The 22721-nt window shown below is 50.0% G+C and overlaps 1 protein-coding gene across 1 annotated transcript in view; it reads left to right on the plus strand.

The window, feature by feature from the left end:
* cacng2a (calcium channel, voltage-dependent, gamma subunit 2a) overlaps positions 1-12101 on the plus strand; it is an 85258-nt gene extending 73157 nt beyond the window's left edge. The window contains exon 4 of the mRNA XM_038783614.1: positions 11384-12101. Coding sequence (XP_038639542.1) covers positions 11384-11916 — 533 coding nt within the window. The 3' untranslated portion in view covers positions 11917-12101. The remainder of the gene's footprint in view (positions 1-11383) is intronic.
* The last annotated feature ends 10620 nt before the right edge of the window (positions 12102-22721 follow it).

Here is a 22721-nt window from a genome sequence, read left to right on the forward strand (position 1 = left end):
GAGAGTTACTAGACTGAGGGTGACAGTGAGTAATGATGATGTGATGTTATGTGTCAGTGTATGAATGTGTTGCCCCATAAAGTGATGGAATGTGGATTCAGCTGCACACAGGAGATGTGTGTCGGTGCAGCAGTCTCAATGTGAGACAATCATAGAATTTACAGTGCAGAAGGAGGCCATTCGGCCCATCGAGTCTGCACCGGCTCTTGGAAAGAGCACCCTACCCAAGGTCAACACCTCCACCTTATCCCCATAACCCAGTAACCCCACCCAACACTAAGGACAATTTTGGACATTAAGGGCAATTTAGCATGGCCAATCCACCTAACCCGCACATCTTTGGACTGTGGGAGGAAACCGGAGCACTCGGAGGAAACCCCCGCACACACGGGGAGGATGTGCAGACTCGACACAGACAGTGACCCAAGCCGGGAATCGAACCTGGGACCCTGGAGCTGTGAAGCAATTGTGCTATCCACAATGCTATCAAAGCTTCAATTAGCCGACACTTTGGGCAGACCGATGACGCCTTTCAGTCTGCGAGGAGGAATTCGTTAGCAGGTGGTGGAGGGCAGAAGCTTCCTTGAAGATCAAATTTTTTTCCAACCATCACAGATCTCACTGAGTTCCCCGCCCTCTCTTTATTATTCAATGCTGAGCTATTAGCGAAACAATTACAGAATAAAAGAAGGTGTCAGTGTTGCTGGATGAGAAATGAGAGGTGAAGACACACTGAGTACCTGGCACAGAAGAGAGTCTTGTGAAGATTTGCTTTGCCAGTCATTCACAGGATCTTCACACACGGCATGGGCAAGGCAGCATTTGTTACCCGCCCCTAACTGTTACGAGTGAGTGGTTTGGTAGGTTATTTCGGGGGGGGGGGGGGGGGCAGTTAAGAGTCGGCCCCATTGCTGCGGATCTGGAGTCACATGGGGGCCTCACGGTAGCATGGTGGTTAGCATCAATGCTTCACAGCTCCAGGGTCCCAGGTTCGATTCCCGGCTGGGTCACTGTCTGTGTGGAGTCTGCACGTCCTCCCCGTGTCTGCGTGGGTTTCCTCTGGGTGCTCCGGTTTCCTCCCACAGTCCAAAGATGTGCAGGTTAGGTGGATTGGCCATGCTAAATTGCCCGTAGTGTAAGGTTAATGGGGGGATTGTTGGGTTACGGGTTACGTGGGTTTAAGTAGGGTGATCATTGCTCGGCACAACATCGAGGGCCGAAGGGCCTGTTCTGTGCTGTACTGTTCTATGTTCTATGTAGGCCAGGCCGGGTAAGGAGGGCAGATTTCCCTCCCTAAAGGGCATTAGTGACCCAGATGGGTTTTAATGACAATCTGATCATTTCATAGTCACTATGCAGGATTTGTTGCTTAGCTGCCAAGGTGGGACTCTCATTACTGGCGTCTGGGCTCCTAGTCCAGAAACCTAACTTCTTACCGAACATAAGCCCAAGTTGACCGAAATAAGATGGACGTTGTAGCCACCTCAGCGAATGAAAATGTAGCAGCTTAAAAAAAAAATGTGAAGACATCCACTTTCCTTCACGTTATTGGGTGAGAACCAGCCAACTTCGAGCAGAGAGAGAGTGGGAGAGAGTGAAGCAGGGAGAGGGAGAGAGTGAGGGAGGGAGAGGGAGATAATAATAAGATAATAATCGCTTATTGTCACAAGTAGGATTCAAAGTTACTGTGAAAAGCCCCTAGTCCCCACATTTCGGCGCCTGTTCGTGGAGGCTGGTACGGGAAATTGAACCCGTTCTGCTGGCCTTGTTCTGCATTACAAGCCAGCTGTTTAGCCCATGACGACATTAAATCCACCTATCCTGCACATCTTTGGGTTGTGGGGGTGAAACCCACGCAGACACGGGGAGAATGTGCAAACTCCACACGGACAGTGACCCAGGGCCGGGATTCGAACCCGGGTCCTCAGCACCGTAGTCCCAGTGCTAACCACTGCGCCACGTGCCGCCCCTTAAAATGAGAGCTTGGCCATTCAGAAATGAAATCATGAAGAGTCTCGTCACTCACAGAAATCTAGAACTTTCTCCCAGAAAAGGCCGTAGCTGGTGTGGAACAATTGGGGATTTTGAGGTTGATAAGATTTTTTTTGCTGGTAACGATATCAAGCGACATGAATGAAAGGCCGGTCAATGGAGTTGAGGGTCAGAACTGCCAACATCTAGCTGACGGCTCAAGATGCTGATAGGCTCTTCCTTCTCCAGTAACTACAATACTGCCTGTTTATAATTATCACCTTGGGCCCGTGGTCAGTTGTACATTTCAGAGATGAAATTTCTCCAACCCACAGGGAATACAGAACCAGCACCTATATATCTGTTAATATAATGTCACAATTGGAAAAGGAAGGAGTCCCAAAGGGATCAATTTATTTTCTCTCTGTTTTATTTTTGTGTGTGTTGCTACATTTGGGGAACGGTGATTACTGTGTTTATCAGCCTCTTAAGAGTAGGTGATGCTGGTTTGGTAGTTTGTTGGGCCCTTTACTGTACAGTTTCACTATTACATTTAAGTGGGCAGCACCGTGGTGCAGTGGTTAGCACTGTTGCCTGACGGCGCCGAGGACCCGGGTCACTGTCTGTGTGGAGTTTGCACATTCTCCCCGTGTCTGCGTGGGTCTCACCTCCCACAACTCAACAAGATGTGCAGAGTAGGTGGATTGGCCACGCTAAATTGCCCCTTAATTGGGTACTCTAAATTTATTTTTTAAAAAACATTTAGAAGTGTTTGATGTAATCTGGGGGAGTTTTGTTGGTGTATTGTGTGTGGATTTGGCATTTTGTGGATGTTCTCTAATGTACTTACTAGTGTATCTGGGGCATGGAGTTTGAGTGAGTTTGGTGTAAATTCGATGGGTTAATTGAAGATGGGACGTCTGGGGAGTGCAGTATTTTGGGTGGGTTTAGTTATGTACATTTTGGGCTGACTTGTAAATCTTTGATGGTTTTAGAGACACACCCGAGTGGACGATGGTATATTTGTGGCAGGTCACAGGAACATGAGAAATAGAAGTTGAAGTTGGCCATTCGGCCCTTCGAGTGTGCTCCGCGACTCAGCAAGGTCATGGTCAATCTAGATTTGCTCAAATATATGCAGCGGGATTCTCCGCTGGCGGGATTCTCCGCTGGCGGGATTCTCCGCTGGCGGGATTCTCTGTTGGCAGGATTCTCCGCACCGACTCCCGGGCATTTCCCGACGGCGCGGGGGTGGCCCACAATGGGAAACCCCATTGGCCGGCTGCGGGGAGTGAGAATCCAGCTGCCGGTGGGAGAGTGCCGGGAAACGTGGCTGGCGGGATGGAGAATCCCTCCCGTGAATTGTGGGTTTTCTTTATTTGTATCGGGTGAGTCACGTGCCACATCGATGGTGACTTTGTGTTTTATTTACAGACTCATTTGGATCCGTTTTCAATGGATTTGGGCAGATTCTGTTGCCATATCTGAACGTGTTTGCGAATGTGCTCAGATATGGGTTTCCAGGTATATTTATACCTGGCTCAATCAGATTCCTAAAAAAAAAATCTTATCAAAGTCACAAATGTGACTGTGATAAAGGCAAAATATTCCACCTCCTCCTTGACCTGCTGACCACATTATCCTCCTCCAGATCCTCTCCACCGACTCCAAGCTGGTGGGACTGCTTTCATCCAATTCCATTCCATTGATCTGTCTAACTGTCGCCAAAAGATCACTTGAAGTAGCTCCTCTTCCCACTTCTGCTTCATTATCTCTGGTGTCAACCAAGGATCTATCTTTGACCTCCTCCTATTTCTCATCGACATGCTTCCCCTTGACGTCATCATCTGAAAAGTGTTCTTCGCCGCGTGTAAACTCATCACGACCTCCTCTCTCGACCTTTCCATTGTCTCCAAATTATCACACTGCTGATCCCACATCCAACACTGGACAGGCAGAAATTCCCTCTAATTAATCATTAGGAAGACTGAAGCCATTGTCTTCAGCCCCCAATACAAAGTGGGCTCCTCAGCCACTGGCTCCATTTCTATCCGTGGTAACTGTCTAAGGCTGTTCACAATCTGGCAGTCATATTTGATCCCAAAATGAATTTCCCACCACGTATTGACATCATCGCTAAGATTCCCTTTTCCCACCTCTGTAACATCACCTAGTTCTGCCTCTATCTTAGCTCGTCTTCTGCTGGAACCATATGAACACCAAATTAGGCACAGGCCACTCGGCCCCTCGAGCCTGCTCCGCCATTCAATGATATCGTGGCCGATCTGATTGTATCCTCAACCCCACATTCCATCCACCTGCTATGCCTTTAGATTCTTAACCAACCTGGGAGTCAATCTACCTCTGCCCTGAAAAGATTGAAATAAAACAGGCTCTAGTGCTGTCTGGGGAAGAGAGTCCCGCAGATTCATGACCCTCATCCATGCATTTGATAAATTTCGACATGACTATCCCAACACGTTCCTGCTGGTGGCTGACATTCTCCCCTCTCTAAACTTGAGGTCATCCAAAACTCTGCTGCCCACGTCTTAAATTGCCCGAAGTCCTGTCCAGCCACCACCCACGTGCCCAATGGCCGCCAATTCAGCAATGCCTCAATTATAGTAGTCTCGGTTTCCAACTACTTCCATAGCCTCTCTTCTTCCGACCTCTGCAGCCTCCTCCAGTTTCGCAGCCCTCAGGTTCTCTGCAGTCCCCCCAATTCTGGCCTTTGAGGCGCCCCTGACGCGAGTCACTCCACCCCTGGCGGCTGTGCTGTCAGCTACCTGGGCCCTAAACTCTGGAATTCCACCCCTCCCTCCCCCCGAAACCATCTTCTGCCCTGTCCTCCTTTGAGTGGGTGGGTAAGGTATGCCAAGGTGACTCGTTACGTCGGCCAGAGTAGACCACGTCGTCCCAACTGGGGCTGGTTTAGCACAGTGGGCTAAACAGCTGGCTTGCAATGCAGGACAAGGCCAGCAGCGCGGGTTCAATTCCCGTACCAGCCTCCCTGAACAGACGCCGGAATGTGGCGACTAGGGGCTTTTCACAGTAACTTCATTTGAAGCCTACTTGTGACACTAAGCGATTATTATTATTAGTTTTGGTCTCCTTTTCTGAGGAAGGATGTTCTTGCTCTCGAGGGGGTGCAGCGAAGGCTTACCAACTGATTCCAGGGATGGCGGGACTGTCACATGAGGAGAGATTGACTAGGTTGGGATTGTTCTCGCTGGAGTTCAGAAGAATGAGGGGGGATCTCATAGAGACTTATAAAATTCTAACAGGACTAGACAGGGAAGATGCAGGGAAGATGTTCCAGATGGTGGGTGTGTCCAGAACCAGGGGTCACAGTCTGAGGATTCTGGGTAAACCATTTCGGACAGAGAGAAGGAGACATTTCTTCACACAAAGAGTGGTGAGCCTGTGGAATTCATTACCACAGGAAGGAGTTGATGCTAAAACTTTGAATATATTCAAGAGGCGGCTGGATATAGCACTTGGGGAGAATGGGATCAAAGGTTAAGGGGCGGAAGCAGGATTAGGCTATTGAGTTGGATGATCAGCCATGATGGTGACGAATGGCGGAGTGGGATCGAAGGGCCAAATGGCCTCCTCCTGCTCCTAGCTTCTATGTTCCGATGTACAATTGCCCTCTGTGACACCATTGTCTTGAGGATACCATAAAAGTGATCAACTCACTGTTGAAATGGAGGCGATGTGGTTGTCAACTGCACATCGCCAGTCCCCACAAACAGCAAGGTGATAATCAGCAGGGCCGGCTCAAGGCACCGGCAACACGGGCAGTCGCCCGGGGCGCCATGTGCTAGGGGGCGCCAAAGACTCGGGTCCCGCGCATGCGCAGTTGGGCCGGTGCCAACCAGCGCATGCGCGGTGGCCGCCCTCCCCCAGGGCGCCCCCTGCTCGGTCCGCTCCCCCGGTCCGCCCCCCCTCGGTCCGCCCCCCGCTCGGTCCGCTCCCCCGGTCCGCCCCCGCTCGGTCCGCTCCCCCGGTCCGCCCCCCGCTCGGTCCGCTCCCCCCCCGGGTCCCCGCCCCCCCCCCCTGGATCTCCCCCCCCCCCGGATCTCCCCCCCCCCTTCTCGGCCTCGCCCCCCCCCCTCGGCCCCCCCCCATCTCGGCCCCGCCCCCCCTCTCGGCCCCCCCCCCCTCGCCCCCCCCCCTCTCGGCCCCCCCCTCTCGGCCCCGCCCCCCCTCGGCCCCACCCCCCCTCTCGGCCCCGCCCCCCCCAAGGGCGCCGAAGTTCAGCTTGCCCGGGGCGCCAGCAACCCTAGGGCCGGCGCTGATAATCAGCAGAACATCTATCCCAGTAACACGGGCTGGGGGATAAATATCGGCCAGGTCTCGGGGGAAGAATTTTGCTCCATCGAAATCGGTGTCCAATTGTGATAGACATTTGACACTCAGATTCAGAGCACACAACTCCTATCGCTGTTCCTGGAACGCCGATCTCGTGGAGTAATTTTATTCAGCAGTTTTGGCTCCTACAGTGAAAATAGGTGTTAAACAGCAGGTTTCAGTCCACCTCCACTAATTGCTGCTGGTGTGACTCACAAATCAACATGACACAGGTGGATGAGGAGCAGTGATAGCCAGAGTGATATCCACAATCTGACAGCATGTCTGCCAACTGAATCGGAGGTTTCCTCATTCATTTTTTACGGCAAATTTATTTACTCCCCTCTCAGGTCACTCCAAAAGATCTAAATTTCTAAATTGTCCCCGGGGAGTGTGTCAGTATTTACAGGGGCCCCCGGGGAGTGTGTCAGTATTTACAGGGGGTCCCCGGGGACTGTGTCAGTATTTACAGGGGGTCCCCGGGGTGTGTGTCAGTATTTACAGGGGGGTCCCCGGGGGAGTGTGTCAGTATTTACAGGGGGTCCCCGGGGAGTGTGTCAGTATTTACAGGGGGTCCCCGGGGAGTGTGTCAGTATTTACAGGGGGTCCCCGGGGAGTGTGTCAGTATTTACAGGGGGTCCCCGGGGAGTGTGTCAGTATTTACAGGGGGTCCCCGGGGAGTGTGTCAGTATTTACAGGGGGTCCCCCGGGGAGTGTGTCAGTATTTATAGAGAATCCCCGGGGAGTGTGTCAGTATTTACAGGGGGTCCCCGGGGAGTGTGTCAGTATTTATAGAGAATCCCCGGGGAGTGTGTCAGTATTTACAGGGGGTCCCCGGGGAGTGTGTCAGTATTTATAGAGAATCCCCGGGGAGTGTGTCAGTATTTACAGGGGGTCCCCGGGGAGTGTGTCAGTATTTACAGGTGGTCCCCGCGGACTGTGTCAGTATTTATAGGGGGTCCCCGGGGAGTGTGTCAGTATTTATAGAGAATCCCCGGGGAGTGTGTCAGTATTTACAGGGGGTCCCCGGGGAGTGTGTCAGTATTTATAGAGAATTCCCGGGGAGTGTGTCAGTATTTATAGGGGGTCCCCGGGGAGTGTGTCAATATTTCCAGGGGGTCCCCGGGGAGTGTGTCAGTCTTTATAGAGAATCCCCAGGGAGTGTGTCAGTATTTACAGGGGGGTCCCCGGGGAGTGTGTCAGTATTTACAGGGGGTCCCCGGGGAGTGTGTCAGTATTTACAGGGGGTCCCCGGGGAGTGTGTCAGTATTTAAAGGGGGTCCCCGGGGAGTGTGTCAGTATTTACAGGGGGCCCCGGGGGGAGTATGTCAGTATTTACAGGGGGTCCCCGGGGAGTGTGTCAGTATTTAAAGGGGGTCCCCGGGGAGTGTGTCAGTATTTACAGGGGGCCCCGGGGGGAGTATGTCAGTATTTACAGGGGTTCCTGGGGAGTGTGTCAGTATTTACAGGTGGTCCCCAGGGGAGTGTGTCAGTATTTACAGGGGGTCCCCGGGGAGTGTGTCAGTATTTACAGGGGGTCCCCGGGGAGTGTGTCAGTATTTATAGGGTGGTCCCGGGGAATGCGTCAGTATTTACAGGGGGCGTCCCGGGGAGTGTGTCAGTATTTACAGGGGGCCCCCGGGAAGTTTGTCAGTAATTACGTGGGGTCTCCGGGGAGTGTGTCAGTATTTACAGGGGGCCCCCCGGAAGTTTGTCAGTAATTACATGGGGTCTCCGGGGAGTGTGTCAGTATTTACAGGAGGTCCACGGGGAGCTTGTGAGTAATTACATGGGGTCTCCGGAGATTGTGCCAATTTTACTGCGGACCCCTAAGGAGTTTGTCAGTTTTTTTAGAAAGTTCAATTCTGGCTTCGGGTGACCGCCTGTGTGGAGTTTGAACTTCCTCCCCGTGTCTGCGTGGGTTTCCTCCGGATGCTCCGGTTTCCTCCCACAGTCCAAAGATGTGCAGGTGAGGTGGACTGGTCATGATAAATTGCCGCTTCGTGTCCATAAAGTTAGGTGGGGTTGCTGGGTTACGGGGATAGGGTGGATGTGTGGGCTTAAGTAGGGTACTCTTTCCAAGGGCCAGTGCAGACCCGATGGGCCAAATGGCCCCCTTCTGCACTGTAAATTCTATGATTCTGTGATTAATTTTCACTGTCCTGCACAAGGACGGACAGACATAAAAACCTGCATTCCTGCAGACACTTCTACCCACAAATTTCCCAAAGAGTTTTACAGCCAATGACGATACTACTTGAAGTGTAACAGCTGATGCAATGTAGGGTACGGCGCAGGCAATTTGTGCACAGCAAGATCCCACAGGCAGCAATGTGATAGCGACCGGATAATCTGATTTCAGGTGTGAATTGTGTGTGAAATATTGTCTGAGGCACTGGGGCGGGGTGGGGGGAGGGGGGGGGGGGGGGGGGGGGGGTGCCACCGAGTCACAGAGTGATGGAAACATTGGCCTCGTCCTCTCTCCTTCAGCTTCTGTGGAGCAAAAACAAATTCTTGGAGTCGGAAACTGATATGCCACCAAAGGAAGGCCATTTGGCCCTGTGTAGCTATGCTGGCCCTTTGAAAGAAGGTTGAATGGTAGCACAGTGGTTAGCACTGTTGCTTCACAGTGCCAGGGTCCCAGCTTCGTTTCCCGGTTGGGTCACTGCCTATGCGGTGTCTGCACGTTCTCCCCGTGTCTGCGTGAGTTTCCTCCGGGTGCTCCGGTTTCCTCCCACACGTCCCGAAAGACGTGCTTGTTAGGTGAATTGGACATTCTGAATTCTCCCTCTGTGACCCGAACAGGCGCCGGAATATGGCAACTAGGGGCTTTTCACAGTAACTCGATTGCAGTCTTAATATAAGCCTACTTGTGACAATAATAAAGATTATTTATTATTACTTAATTAGTCCAATAGGTAAGGATCCTCCTGTTTAAACCTTGATTGTTCCCTGTTTTCCCCTTTCTATTATTTTGCTATTAACATTTTAAATTTTGATCCATGGAGGATTGATGGAACTGTGCCTTTAATTCGAGCATGGAGATTGACCTGTGACTTTAACAAAACCATCCGCATGAAGCGGCCTTTAATTCAAACAAGCGGATTCCAGAACGATTTCATAGAATTTACAGTGCAGAAGGCGGAAGGAGGCCATTTGGCCCATCGAGTCTGCACCGGCCCTTAGAAAGAGCACCCTACCCAAGCCCACATCTCCACCCTATCCCCGCAACCACATTACCCAGTTACCCCTCCCAACCTTTTTGGACACTAAGGGGCAATTTAGCATGGCCAATCCACCTAACCTGGACATCTTTGGACTGTGGGAGGAAACCGGAGCACCCGGAGGAAACCCACGCACACACGGGGAGAGCGTGCAGACTCCACACAGGCAGTGACCCAAGCCTGGAATTGAACTTGGGACACAGGAGTTGTGAAGCAATAATGCTAACCACTGTGCTACCGTGTTCCCAGATTTGACTGACTTGGCTGGTGGCTCAAAGAGCTGGGCTTTGCCGATAGTCCGTGGTGATTAGTTCCAATTGATCCAGAGTGTCTCTCTATACCTGGGTTAGTGTTTCACTTTCAGTTCTGAAGCTGGAAGCAGTTTCCCTGATTTTGTCTCTCTCTGTTATGATTAAACCTCTCTGCAAAATCCAATGTGAGAACACTTTTCTTCCCCAGTAAGGCTGGAGGTCGGTTTAGTGAAAAGCCAAAGGATTGAGATTGAAAACACGGGCTGGAGGGCAGCAGGGTGGCGCAGTGGTTAGCACTGCGGCCTCACGGCGTCGAGGTCCCAGATTCGATCCCGGCTCTGGGTCACTGTCCGTGCGGAGTCTGCACATTCTCCCCGTGTTTGCGTGGGTTTCGCCCCCACAACCGGAAAAAAAAAGCAGGGTAGGTGGATTGGCCACGCTAAATTACCCCTTAATTGGAAAAAATGAATTGGGTGCTCTAAACATAAAAAAAAATACAGGCTGGAAGCTGGGTTTGATACAAGAGCAAGAGAGAGGTATGGTCAAAGGGGGACCTTTTAGTGGAAGGCCCAGTTTAATAAAGGCTAAAGCGCCTGCAGAGACGTAATCCTGCTGCCTGTGAGTACTGAATGAATGTTCCTGCTAGAAGACCATCACCAAAGGTACACCAATGTCTTTGATCACTCAGCATGCTGGGAAGACAGCCTACTGCAAAGAATGCAACATCGGCAGCAAGGACTTTTATCTTTATTTTTACCTCACTCCCTATTATTTTTACACCTTTGCACACCTCTGTGTTTGTCTGTGCCGTGTGAGTGGGAAGAGGGTGGGAGAGTAAAAGAGGGGGGGGGTGGGTAGTAGGTTAGCTTGTCGTTATCCCGCTGTAATTACTGCATATTTCATCTTTATTTCTGCTACAAATAAGAAGTAATTGTGTTATAGAGTTATAGAACAGTACAGCACAGAACAGGCCCTTCGGCCCTCAATGTTGTGCCGAGCCATGATCACCCTACTCAAACCCACGTATCCACCCTATACCCATAACCCAACAACCCCCCCCCCCCCTAACCTTACTTTTATTAGGACACTACGGGCAATTTAGCATGGCCAATCCACCTAACCCGCACATCTTTGGACTGTGGGAGGAAACCGGAGCACCCGGAGGAAACCCACGCACACAGGGGGAGGACGTGCAGACTCCGCACAGACAGTGACCCAGCCGGGAATCGAACCTGGGACCCTGGAGCTGTAACCCTGGGACCCTGTTTCACTTACAAACCCAGTCACTGTAATTACTGGGCAGCCAGGAGTCAAAGATTTCAGGAATTTTATACAAATTATTGGCTAATTCACGTGCTGGGGCTCTGGGGGCTGGAATTGATCGCGCACGAACCCAGGGTGAGGTAATAAGGCCATTTGGCCCAGTGTAGCTGTGCTGGCCCTTTGAAAGAGCTATCTAATTGGTCCCACTCCCCCCCCCCCCAGCACTTCCCCATGTCCTTGGATCTCACCTCCCTCAATGTCCCCTTTTGAATGTGAATGACTTGTATTGTTTTTTTGTTTTTTTTTCCCGTTCTGCTCCAGGTTTGAGTAACATCATCGGGATCATAGTGTACATATCTGCCAATGCTGGAGACCCGGCAAAGAGCGATTCAAAAAAGAACAGTTATTCCTACGGATGGTCTTTTTATTTTGGAGCCCTCTCCTTTATCATCGCCGAGATGGTGGGAGTGTTAGCGGTCCACATGTTCATTGACAGACACAAACAGATACGGGCGGGGGCCAGATCCACAGATTACCTGCAGCCCTCTGCCATCACCCGCATCCCCAGCTACCGGTATCGATACCGGCGGCGCAGCCGGTCCAGCTCCCGCTCCACCGAGCCCTCGCACTCCAGAGACGCCTCGCCCGTCGGCCTCAAAGGCTTCAACACGCTGCCCTCGACCGAGATCTCCATGTACACCCTCACCAGAGACCCCCTGAAGACCACCACCTCGACTGCCACCTACAACTCTGAACGCGATCACAACTTCCTCCAAGTTCACAACTGTATCCAGAAAGACCTCAAGGATTCATTACACACCAACACAGCCAACCGAAGAACGACCCCTGTATAAACACTGGGCACTACAGGAAGAGGGGGGAAAGAGCGAAAAAAAATAAATTATTAACGATTTACAAAAAACAAACGGAGAATATTAAAAGTTATTGCATGAAACCCAAATTCCATTGCAAAAAAAAATGCAAAAGTTACTTTGTCAAAAAAAAAAGAGATTTTAAAATCGAAAACCGTGAAGAAAAGTGTGGGGGGTGGGGGGGTGGGGGGTGGGGGGGATGAGATGAAAGTCGGAAGATCGCCAAGGACTAAATTTCTATCAGGGAATGGATTGAGGAGCGAGTGGGAGGGACACTGAGGAAAAAGGGAATTTTTGTCCATTCCTCAAATGAATTTAAACGCCATTTATCGTTGAGGTTTTTTTCTGTGTTACTTTTTCCCTGCCTTTACACTTCACCGAGCGGAACAAGGGTGGAGGGCGATGGTTTTCATTGAGGTGGATGAGCTTGCTGAAGAGTTTAAAATGGAAAAAATAAAAAGGACACAGAGATTCATTCCTTGCTACCGCTGCAACACACAGAGAGCAGAACAGAAGAAAAGGCAGGACGACAGAGACAGCTCAGCTGTTGAACGAAGTGATCCGTTTATCAAAGGAAATTGAAAAAAAAAAGAAACAATATATATATTCTTTTAAAAGACGTTCTACAGGAGTGTGGCGAGCTGCGGGTTTGAGAAATTTGCATGTGATGGATGGGTAATAACTCCCCTCTTCTGACCAAAAGCTCAAATCAAGAATTCAAAACCAAAACATTTTTTTAAACAATTTCAATTATTATTTGAAGTTAAAAGGATAAGAAAACGGAACGGACTGTCGGGCGGAGGAAGGAATAATCAGCGGAGAGGGCAAGGGGCTTGTGGGAAATGCTACTGCTTTATTTCCAAAAAAAAAAAAAAAAAATTCCCTCATTTGTTTTCTCCAACGCTAAGAGTGGCCTTTCCGGTTTTTGGAAGGATGGCGTGAGAGGGTGGGAAGGAGAGATGGATGGGAGGGTGGGGGATGGTGGGGTGGGGATGGGGGAGGGTTGCTGCGGGGTATGGGGGGTGGCGGGGAAGGGGGGGGGTCGCGGCGGAGGAGCGAGCCGGCATGGAGTGGCCTCTCTCAATCAGGAAACTCTAGTGTGCGAGTGTGGTGCTGTGGTGTTTAATTCATTTCACGCCAAATTTAAAAAAAATAAAAAAAGTTCAAAAAAATTAAATAAAATTTACCAAAAAAAAAGCTTTCATATATTTTATTTTCAAAAAGAAAAAAAAAAAAATGACATTTTCTATGGTTTGAACAAGAAATGAAAAACTAAAATCAATTCAAAAAATCTGCTAAAAAAGGTCCAAGATTGAATATTTCAACTATAGTTCAAAAATTGAAAAAAAACAAAAGGACGCCCCTCGTGGGTTCCAAAAGAAATGTTTCTGAGAATTGAAAAATTGATTTTAACCTGAGATAATTGTTTAACTGGAGGGGCTTTTTGACATAAAAATTCGACTTGCCGAAACTATCAAACAAAACTTTTTCCCCCCAAAATGATTTCTAGAAACAAACCTGACTGAGAGGTGGGGACAGAGAACGGGACAGCTTATCTTTGTAATTAATGATTCACTTCATAGGAAGAATTAAAAACCCATTAATTTATCTCATTTGTTACAATTATTTTGTTTTTTTGTTTGCAGACTGTTAAAAAAAAACCTGAGACATTCAAATAAAACTTTTATAAGAAGTTTGTCATTTGTTTGTCTTTTTTTCACTGGAACGAAGGAGGGGCGACCTGGTAGAGGTCTACAAAATGATGAGGGGCATAGGCAGAATGGATGGTCAGAGACTTTTTGCCAGGGAAGAGGGGTCAGTTACTCGGGGGGGGGGGGGGGGGGGGGGCATAGGTTTAAGGTGCGAGGGGCAAGGTTTAGAGGAGATGTACGAGGCAAGTTTTTTTACACAGAGGGTAGTGGGTGCCTGGAACTCGCTGCCGGAGGAGGTGGTGGAAGCAGGGACGATAGTGACATTTAAGGGGCATCTTGACAAATACATGAATAGGATGGGAATAGAGGGATACGGACCCCGGAAGTGTAGAAGATTTTAGTTTAGACGGGCAGCATGGTCGGCGCAGGCTTGGAGGGCCGAAGGGCCTGTTCCTGTGCTGTACTTTTCTTTGTTCTTTGTTCTTTTAAAAACAAATTTATATCCCTAATCTGTTCATAGGTGTCATCCAAGTTGGAATAATCCGCATCCAGCCAACTAGTATAGGTAGGATCTGTGCACCATGACGGGCGAGTAGGCCGTGCCGGATTAATTCACCTTTGATTCGGCCTGAACTGTTTGCCGGTCAACTTATGAGCTGTCTTGAAAAAATAAATTAAAAACACAAAAAGAAAAAGAAGTGCAGCAGAAAAAGGTTGGTCACAGGGAAGGGAGGTGGCAAACCACACCCGCGTCTGAGTGTTGCAGCGTGATCATGGTCACGGGAGTCGAAAGGGACAGAAGAGGAAGGATACAGTTGGGGTTGTGCTACTAGACTAATAACCCACAGAACATGAATTCAACCCCCACCAATTGGAGGGAAACCACAGCAATTAGTACAAGTGACTGTGAAGTTACTGGGTTGTCAGAAGAACCCAAATGATCCACGCATGTCCTTTAGGTTAGGAAATCCTTCCCTAGTCTGGGCCAGAAGTAACTTCAGCCATGTAATCTCATGAACAGCAATGTGATATCAGCCAGTTAATTTGTTCTTTTGTGATGTTGGTGGGGGGATAAATGCGCCATGGGATCTTCTACATCCACCTGAGAGACAGAGAGAGCAGGTAGAGACCTACCTCCTCTGACAGAGGCCCCTGACAGTGCAGCACTCCCTCTGTATTGCACTGTGATTGTCAGCCTAGGCTCCGAGCTCTGGCATGGGACTTGAACCCATTACACTCTGATTTGGAGGAGAGTGTGTTAGCCGCTGAGCAACTCGACAATAAACCTTTGGGTTCGACCGTAAGATGCAGGAGCAGAAGTAGGCCGTTCGGCCCATCGAGTCTGCCCTGCCGTTCAATGACATCTGATGTCATAATCCTCAACTCCACTTTCCGCCTTATCCTCATCACCCTCGATTCCCTCACTGATTAAAAATCTTTCTCAGCCTGGAACGCATTTAACGACCCAGCCTCTACAGCTCTCTGCGGTTCCCGTAACAGCCTCCCTGAGCAGGCGCCGGAATGTGGCGACTAGGGGCTTTTCACAGTAACTTCATTTGAAGCCTACTCGTGACAATAAGCGATTTTCATTTTCATAAAGAATTCCACTCCCCTCAGAGAGAAGCGATTCCTCCTCAGCTCTGTCTTAAATGGGTGAACCCTTAATCTGAGATTATTCCCTCTGGTCCCAGAATCTCCCACAAAGGGGGAAAATCTCTCAGCATCTAACCTGTCAAACCCCCTTGCGCAATGTCAAAATCTAGTGAAGCAGCAGCAGAACTGCCCTCATTGTTGCTTCAGGGGAATGTTCCCGATGTGTTTTTTTTTAACCTCCAATCTCTCTGGGTCAGGAGATGGAAGATAGATTTTTCTGAACTGGAATCTTGAAGTGATGAGTTTCTAGTTGCCGTGGAGACCAGGTGATTAATGCAAGGGGATGTGAGAGGTGGGCGAGTGCGGGGCAGGCGGTGAGGAGGAGGAGGGAAGAGAAGATTGAGGCCTCCTCAGAGAAAGAAGAGAAGGAATGAAGCCTGGGACACAACACCGTTCTGTGCGACCAGGAAAAAATGGGAATTATAAAGACCTCTCCTAATCTGAAAATAAATAAATTTGATCTGCGGTGTGGAGTAGCCAAACACTCCAATTGTGTTTTAAAGGCAAGTCCAGCCCTGGGCTGGACGGATAGTAACAGAAAGAGGCCATTCAGCCCCTTGGGCCTGTTACTCAATTCAGTTTGATCATGGCTGATCTGTATTTTAACTCCATTTATCCATGGACATTGATTCCATACAACTTAATTCCCTCGCCTAACAAAAAAAAACCTAACAATCTCAGTTCTGAAATTTTCAATAACCCTCCAGCCTTCGACAGCTTTCTTTGGGGGAGGGGGAGAGAGTTCCTCTCCCGTTTGTGTGAAAAATGCTTTCTGACATCGCCCCCTCAACAGCACCCCCCCCCCCCCTCCCCCTCCCCCCGACCTTCCCCCACGCCCACCAACGGAAACTGTTTCTCACGAAATACTCTGCTTTAATTATTTTAATCGCCTCTGTAACAGTGCTGGGTTGCTGATGACCAGCGACTCGTAACAATAAAGGTTTATTGATAATGAGAACTCCCGTGCTCCCAATAGTGTGACCCCTTTCGGCATCCCAGTGACCATGTGACTACCCGGTCTACAACCCCGATTAGTTCATCCGTTAATCTCCTACTCAAGGGAGTACGTGTAAACTGTCCTCAGTACAACCATTTTGGACCCAGTCCCATCATTGCTGGGAATCTGTGCTGCCTCCTCTCCACGGCCAATCTAGGTTGCCTAGAACAAAACCCTGTTAGTCCAGATGGGGTAGAATGTAAATGTCACCCCAGTCCCCACAGGCTGCTTTCCCCTTTTTGGGGGGGGGGGGGGGGGGAGAGCTGACTGGTGGTGATTTAACCTGAGGGTCACCACACCTCAGGCGAGGTTGAGAAGGTGGGGACGTCAAGGATAACCTCAGCCGGTGCGGGAATTGAACCCGCGCTGCTGGCCTCGCTCTGCGTCACGAACCAGCCGTCCAGCCCGCTGAGCTAAACCGGCCCCATTGAAGTAAAGTAGGGGATGGTGCGGCAAGGGGATTGGTGGGGAGGGGGTGGTTGTTGGTGACTATAAGGTATAAGGTCAGAGTGATGGTGGTGAGGGGGAGCGGGGGCGTTGCATGTTAAAGGGGAGGGTTGGGTTGTTTCTAATGTTCCTAAGGCTGGGAGGGGGGGGGAGGGTTGGCAGTGGCTTAAAGCCACCAAAACCTATCACACATCTTGTAGAGTCACGACAATATCGCCTCTCTGCTGGCCGAATTACAAACTTATCGTCTTGCTTGAATCACTCAGTGGAGTCTCCCAGACTCCCAGACTTGATCTCCCACAGGCTGTCCTAGGGACCAAACGGTGTCGCTTTGAGGAAGGCGGGGGGGTGGGGGGGTAAGAATCAGGAGTATTCTTTAAAATACAGGACAAGTTAGACACCCAGATTCCCGCAACTATTTCCTCTGGAAGCCCCTTCCGCCCCCCCCCCCCCCCCCATCCCCACCCTTTGCCACCTCCCACATTGCTTACCCCATGTGGACCCCTTTCCCCCTCCCCAGCCTCCCCAGCTGCAACTTGAGAGACGCAGTAAATTTATGGCAATTAATTTAAAAAAATATATACTTTTTTTTAACTGAAAATCTTGTGGGTAAAAATAAACCATGAGGTGGACTGTATCTAGGTTTCTAGCACAGCAAGGTCCCTGAAGGGTCGGGCTATCATATTAACTGCAGTTTCTACCACGTTAATCCTTAACTGTCCTGTGACCTGGAGGGGAGACAAGCAGATAAAGGAGATTGTCCATCGCAGGGAGTGTGAGATCACACCAGCAAAGGCTGTCAGTGAGGCGAAACCAACTCCAGCAACGACGTCGGACCAGAAATGAAGGCAGCTTCCCTCCTGAGGGAGAGGTGTTGATTTGCCACACTGATGTTCATGGCCTCCTGCTGTGCGCAAACTGGCTGCCACATCACAGCAGTGACTACACTTCAAAAACAAACATTCCATTGCCTGGCACGCACGTTGGGTTTTTTACCGTGAGCTCTCGGAATGTCCCATCGAACTTCATCTTTCCGTTGTGGAAATGCCAATTCTGTCTAAAACACGGAGGGGAGTAAAGACCATTCGGCCCCTGGAACTACCCCTCCAAATACCCCTCTGGATTCCAGAAACAATTAATACCCTTTGGGAGTGTGCAGGCTCGGTGGATTGGCCACGCTAAATTGTCACTTAATTGGAAAAAATGAATTGGGTACTCTAAATTTATTTTTTTAAAATGTTTTAATACCCGTTGTGAGCAAAATAAAGGTTTATTGATAATGCTGCGTGTGTCCAGGGTAGAACTCCCGTGCTCCCAATAGTGTGACCCCTTTCGTTATCCCAGTGACCATGTGACTACCCGGTTTACAACCCCGATTAGTTCATCCGTTAATCTCCTACTCAAGGGAGTACTTGTAAACTGTACAACCATTTTGGACCCAGTCCCATCATTCCTGGGAATCTGTGCTGCCTCCTCTCCACGGCCAATCTACCCTTCCTGAGGTTGCCTAGAACATAACCCAGTTAGTCCTGATGGGGTAGAATGTAAATGTCACCCCAGTCCCCAGAGGCTGTCATCCTCAGTTTCAAAATTTCTATCTGAACCCTTCTACCTCCACTGCACTCCCCCCCCCCCCCTCCCCCCCCCCCCCCCCCCCCCCCCCCACACCCCCGCCTCAACAGCTGTTTGGGGAAGAGGGTCTCAGTGTTTTCTGTCCCATTTGTGTGAGAGGTGCTTGTTGACACTATCCCTGAGTGACCCAGCTCGCGCTTTCAGGTAAAACACGCTTGTCCCGAATCCCCCTCCCCCCCCCCCAACCTTGGGAAATTACTTTGCTCCATCCATCCTAGCGACTCCTCTAATCATCTTAAACACCTCAATTAGATCACCCCTGAATCCTCCAGATTCGAGGGAGTAGGGGCCCCATGTTAGAAGCTGCCAATGGAAAGAGCTGGGATCTTTGTACCCCCGGCAAGGTCGGCCCCTCCCGAGGTGATGACAGCTGCACCGTGCCGGGAAGGAAGCCGATTCCTTTCCGAGGTCATCGCTGTCCGATTCACACCAGGTACAGAGGGATCTGGGTGTCCTTGTACATGAATCGCGAAACCGTTAGCAAGCGGGTGCAGCAAGTCATTAGGAAGGCAAATTGAATGTTGGTGTTTATTAGGATCAAGTATGAACATTAGGATGTCGCGCTCTAACGGTACAGGCTACTGCTGAGACTACACTTAGAGAAATGCTGACTTACTTCAGGAGGAATATACTGGCATTGGGAGCAGCTCAGAGAGGGTTCACCATGCTGATTCCTGGGATGAAGGTGTTGGGCTGGATTCCTCTCCTCTCGCTGGAGATTAATTGCCTCTGATTTGCGCTCGCACTGGGAGGGGCGCCCAGAGGCGTAACGCTATCCCTTGCCATGCATGGATTCCATTACGATGGATTCCATTGCGAATCCCACTGTCGAGCGGCCATTTTGAGTGGGCGGCCCAATTGCGAGGTCTGGGGGTGACCCACCCCTTGCCCCCCACAACAAAATTCCACCCCCCTCCCCATGTGGATTGGCTGGGTCACCCCCACCCACATGTGAGGGTAAATTGACCCTCCCACCAACCCCCCTACCAGAGATCCCCCCATAGCAATGCGTCCCACCAAAGAATTTCTTCCTTCCGAGAGCCATTAGTCCCTGGAATTCTCTCCCCAGGAGAGGGGGTAGGGGGGGGGGGGGGGGTCTAGCACATCCGGTGCACTCTGATGACATAAAGCAGAGCATCTGATTGAACACAGCTGATGGACTGTATGAGGGGCAGAACTCGCTGTTAACAGTCAGATAACAGGAATGTGGCTTCAGCATTTCATGGAAATGGATTCACGCTGTGACATAGATGCAGAAAACAATGGGTTAATAACTCCTGTTATTCACTTGTAGCTCACAGACAGACGCACACTCACACACTCACTCACACACAGCCATGCACTCACACTCACACACACTCACACACACTTACTGAAACATGCACACACACACACTCACACTCATACACACACACACTCATATACACACACACAGACACACACTCATACACACACTCATATACACACACAGACACACACTCACACACAAACACACACACACACAGACACACACTCACATGCAGACACACACACACACACTTACTGAAACATACACACACACTCATACACACACTCACACACAGACACACACTCACACGCACACGCACTCACACACACAGACACACACACTCACACACACACACTCACACTCAGACACACTCACACATACACACCCACATACACACACACTCACACAGACACATGGACATACACACATGCGGACATACACACACAGACACACACACACACACAGACACAGACACACATTCACACACAGACACACAAATACCCACACAGACACACACAGACACACACTCACACGCACTCACACACACAGACACACACACTCACACACACACACACTCACACACTCAGACACACACACATACACACCCACATACACAAACGCTCACACAGACACATAGACATACACACATGCGGACATACACACACAGACACACACACACACACACACAGACACATAGACACACATTCACACATAGACACACATATACCCACACAGACACACACAGACACACACACACACTCACACACAGACTCAGACAGACACATAGACGCACATTCACACCCACACACAGACACACATATACTCACACAGCCACATACACTTACAGACACACACACACACAATCTCAGCCCTTCAGTCAGTCCAGCAGTGTAAGGGTTACATTGGAAAATGGATCAGGCGAGTTTGCTGCTCTCGGTGACTATGATGAATGGCACTGTCTATATTTGTATTACTGCAGCCGTCTTCCCCTCTACTGCGGCTACACGGCGTCAATACACAGGCAGAGACTAAATCCCTCCATTGGTAAAGCACTTTGAAACAAGGGCAGAGGGAATTTGATCTGCCGTTTGTTGGCCACTAACGTTACAGAAACCGAGGGGTAGGGCTGTGGGTGAAGGGTGATGGTCTGTCTTTGGAATGTAGAGTGGGCCCTCATATTCAAGTCTCTGCTCCTGAGTGTTTTCACCCTTTATTTGCAATAATGCAGTGGTGAAGGCCATTCAGCCCTCCACATCTGTGCTGTCCCCTGAAAGAGCTATCCTCGGAACGCCACTCAGCAACCTTTTCATTTAATGTTTTCCTTTTTCATGTCTTTGTAAATTGGTGGATGGGGGATTTCCCTTGGATTGATCAATTATCCGGACAGAAATATCCAAGGACCAAATATCAAGGTGCAAAATAGAGAAAACTCTCAGCAGATTCGGAAATGTGGAGAGGAACATAGAACATAGAAAACATAGAACATAGAACATAGAACAGTACAGCACAGAACAGGCTCTTCGGCCCTCGATGTTGTGCCGAGCCTTGTCCGAAACCAAGGTCAAGCTATCCCACTCCCTGTCATTCTGGTGTGCTCCATGTGCCTATCCAATAACCGCTTGAAAGTTCCTAAAGTGTCCGACTCCACTATCACAGCAGGCAGTCCATTCCACACCCTAACCGCTCTCTGAGTAAAGAACCTACCTCGGACATCCCTCCTATATCTCCCACCCTGAACCTTATAGTTATGCCCCCTTGTAACAGCTACATCCACCCGAGGAAATAGTCTCTGAACGTCCACTCTATCTATCCCCCTCATCATCTTATAAACCTCTATTAAGTTGCCTCTCATCCTCCTCCGCTCCAAAGGAAACAGAGTTAGTGTTTCGAGTGCAGACGACTCTCTGTCAGAGCGGCAAGATAAAAAACCTGGACAGTTTGCTCCAAGGGGATGTGGAGATGCTTGAGGTAATTCCTCAAAGTGGGAAACTGGTGTAACAGAGCGTGCAGGTGGGGTCGCCCCGCTTCCGTTTTATGCGAGGTTGGTTGGGTGGGGGAGGGGGGGAGGTGCAGAGGGGACGTTGGGGGAGAATGGCTCCACCTCTCAATCGAATTTAGAAGGGTGGACGGAGAACGATGTATTCGTCAGTCCAATCCACCTACGTCAGTTGGGTAACATCCCAGATGGAAACCCATGCATGGGGTGATGGTGGCCTAGTGGTATTATCACTGGGTTAGGCATCCCGAAATCCAGGGCAATGTTCTGGGGTCCTGGGTTCGAATCCCAACACGGCAGACGGTGAAGTAATAAAATATCTGCAATCAAAAGTGAAATGATGACCATGAAACCATTGTCGGTTGTTGTAAAAACTCATCTGGTTCATCTAATATCCTTTAGGGAAGGAAATCTGCCGTCCTGACCCGATCTGGCCTACATGTGACTCCAGACCCACAGCAATGTGGGTGACTCTGAACTGCCCCCCTGTGTAACGGTCTAACGAACCACTTAGTTGATGGGTAATAAATGCCGGCCCAGTAAGCGATGCCCACTTCCCATGAATGAATCTTTCTAATGTGGGCTATCCGTCACTCTGTGCTAAAGCTGCCAATTGGCTCCATCCAGCTTCTTGGCAGCCCAGCGAAGGGCCGCAACGTTGGCCAGTGGTGGAATCTGAAACAAAAACAGTCTCAGCCAGCCTGACAGCGTCTGTGGAGGTAGAGAACGGAGCTAACGTTCCGAGTCTGGATGGCTCTTTGTCAGAGCTGGTGAGAACTGGGAATAGGTTGTGGGTGGTGGTGGTGGTGCAGTGGGGCCAGGGAGAGGTGCAGGCTGGGAGAGTTGACTTGGGTGTTGAAGGAACTTATGAACCTGGCTTCTACAGGTGTGTTGGACAAAACGACAAAGGGAATGTAAATGGTGCTGATCACAGCACATTAAGAGATAAGAATGTGCTATTGGCAGAACAGGGGTAAGCAGTGTGTCGAAGGACAACTTGGAACAGGGAACAGATGGCCCACGTGGGGTGGGGTGGGGTGGAGATGGCCGGAAGGGACCAGGTGTTAAGTGTAATCTGGAATGAGAGGGCAAACGAGAGGAATGAGCCCCACGTGTTCAGGT

This window comes from Scyliorhinus canicula, chromosome 23 (assembly GCF_902713615.1).
Source record: "Scyliorhinus canicula chromosome 23, sScyCan1.1, whole genome shotgun sequence".
Lineage (NCBI taxonomy): Eukaryota > Metazoa > Chordata > Chondrichthyes > Carcharhiniformes > Scyliorhinidae > Scyliorhinus > Scyliorhinus canicula.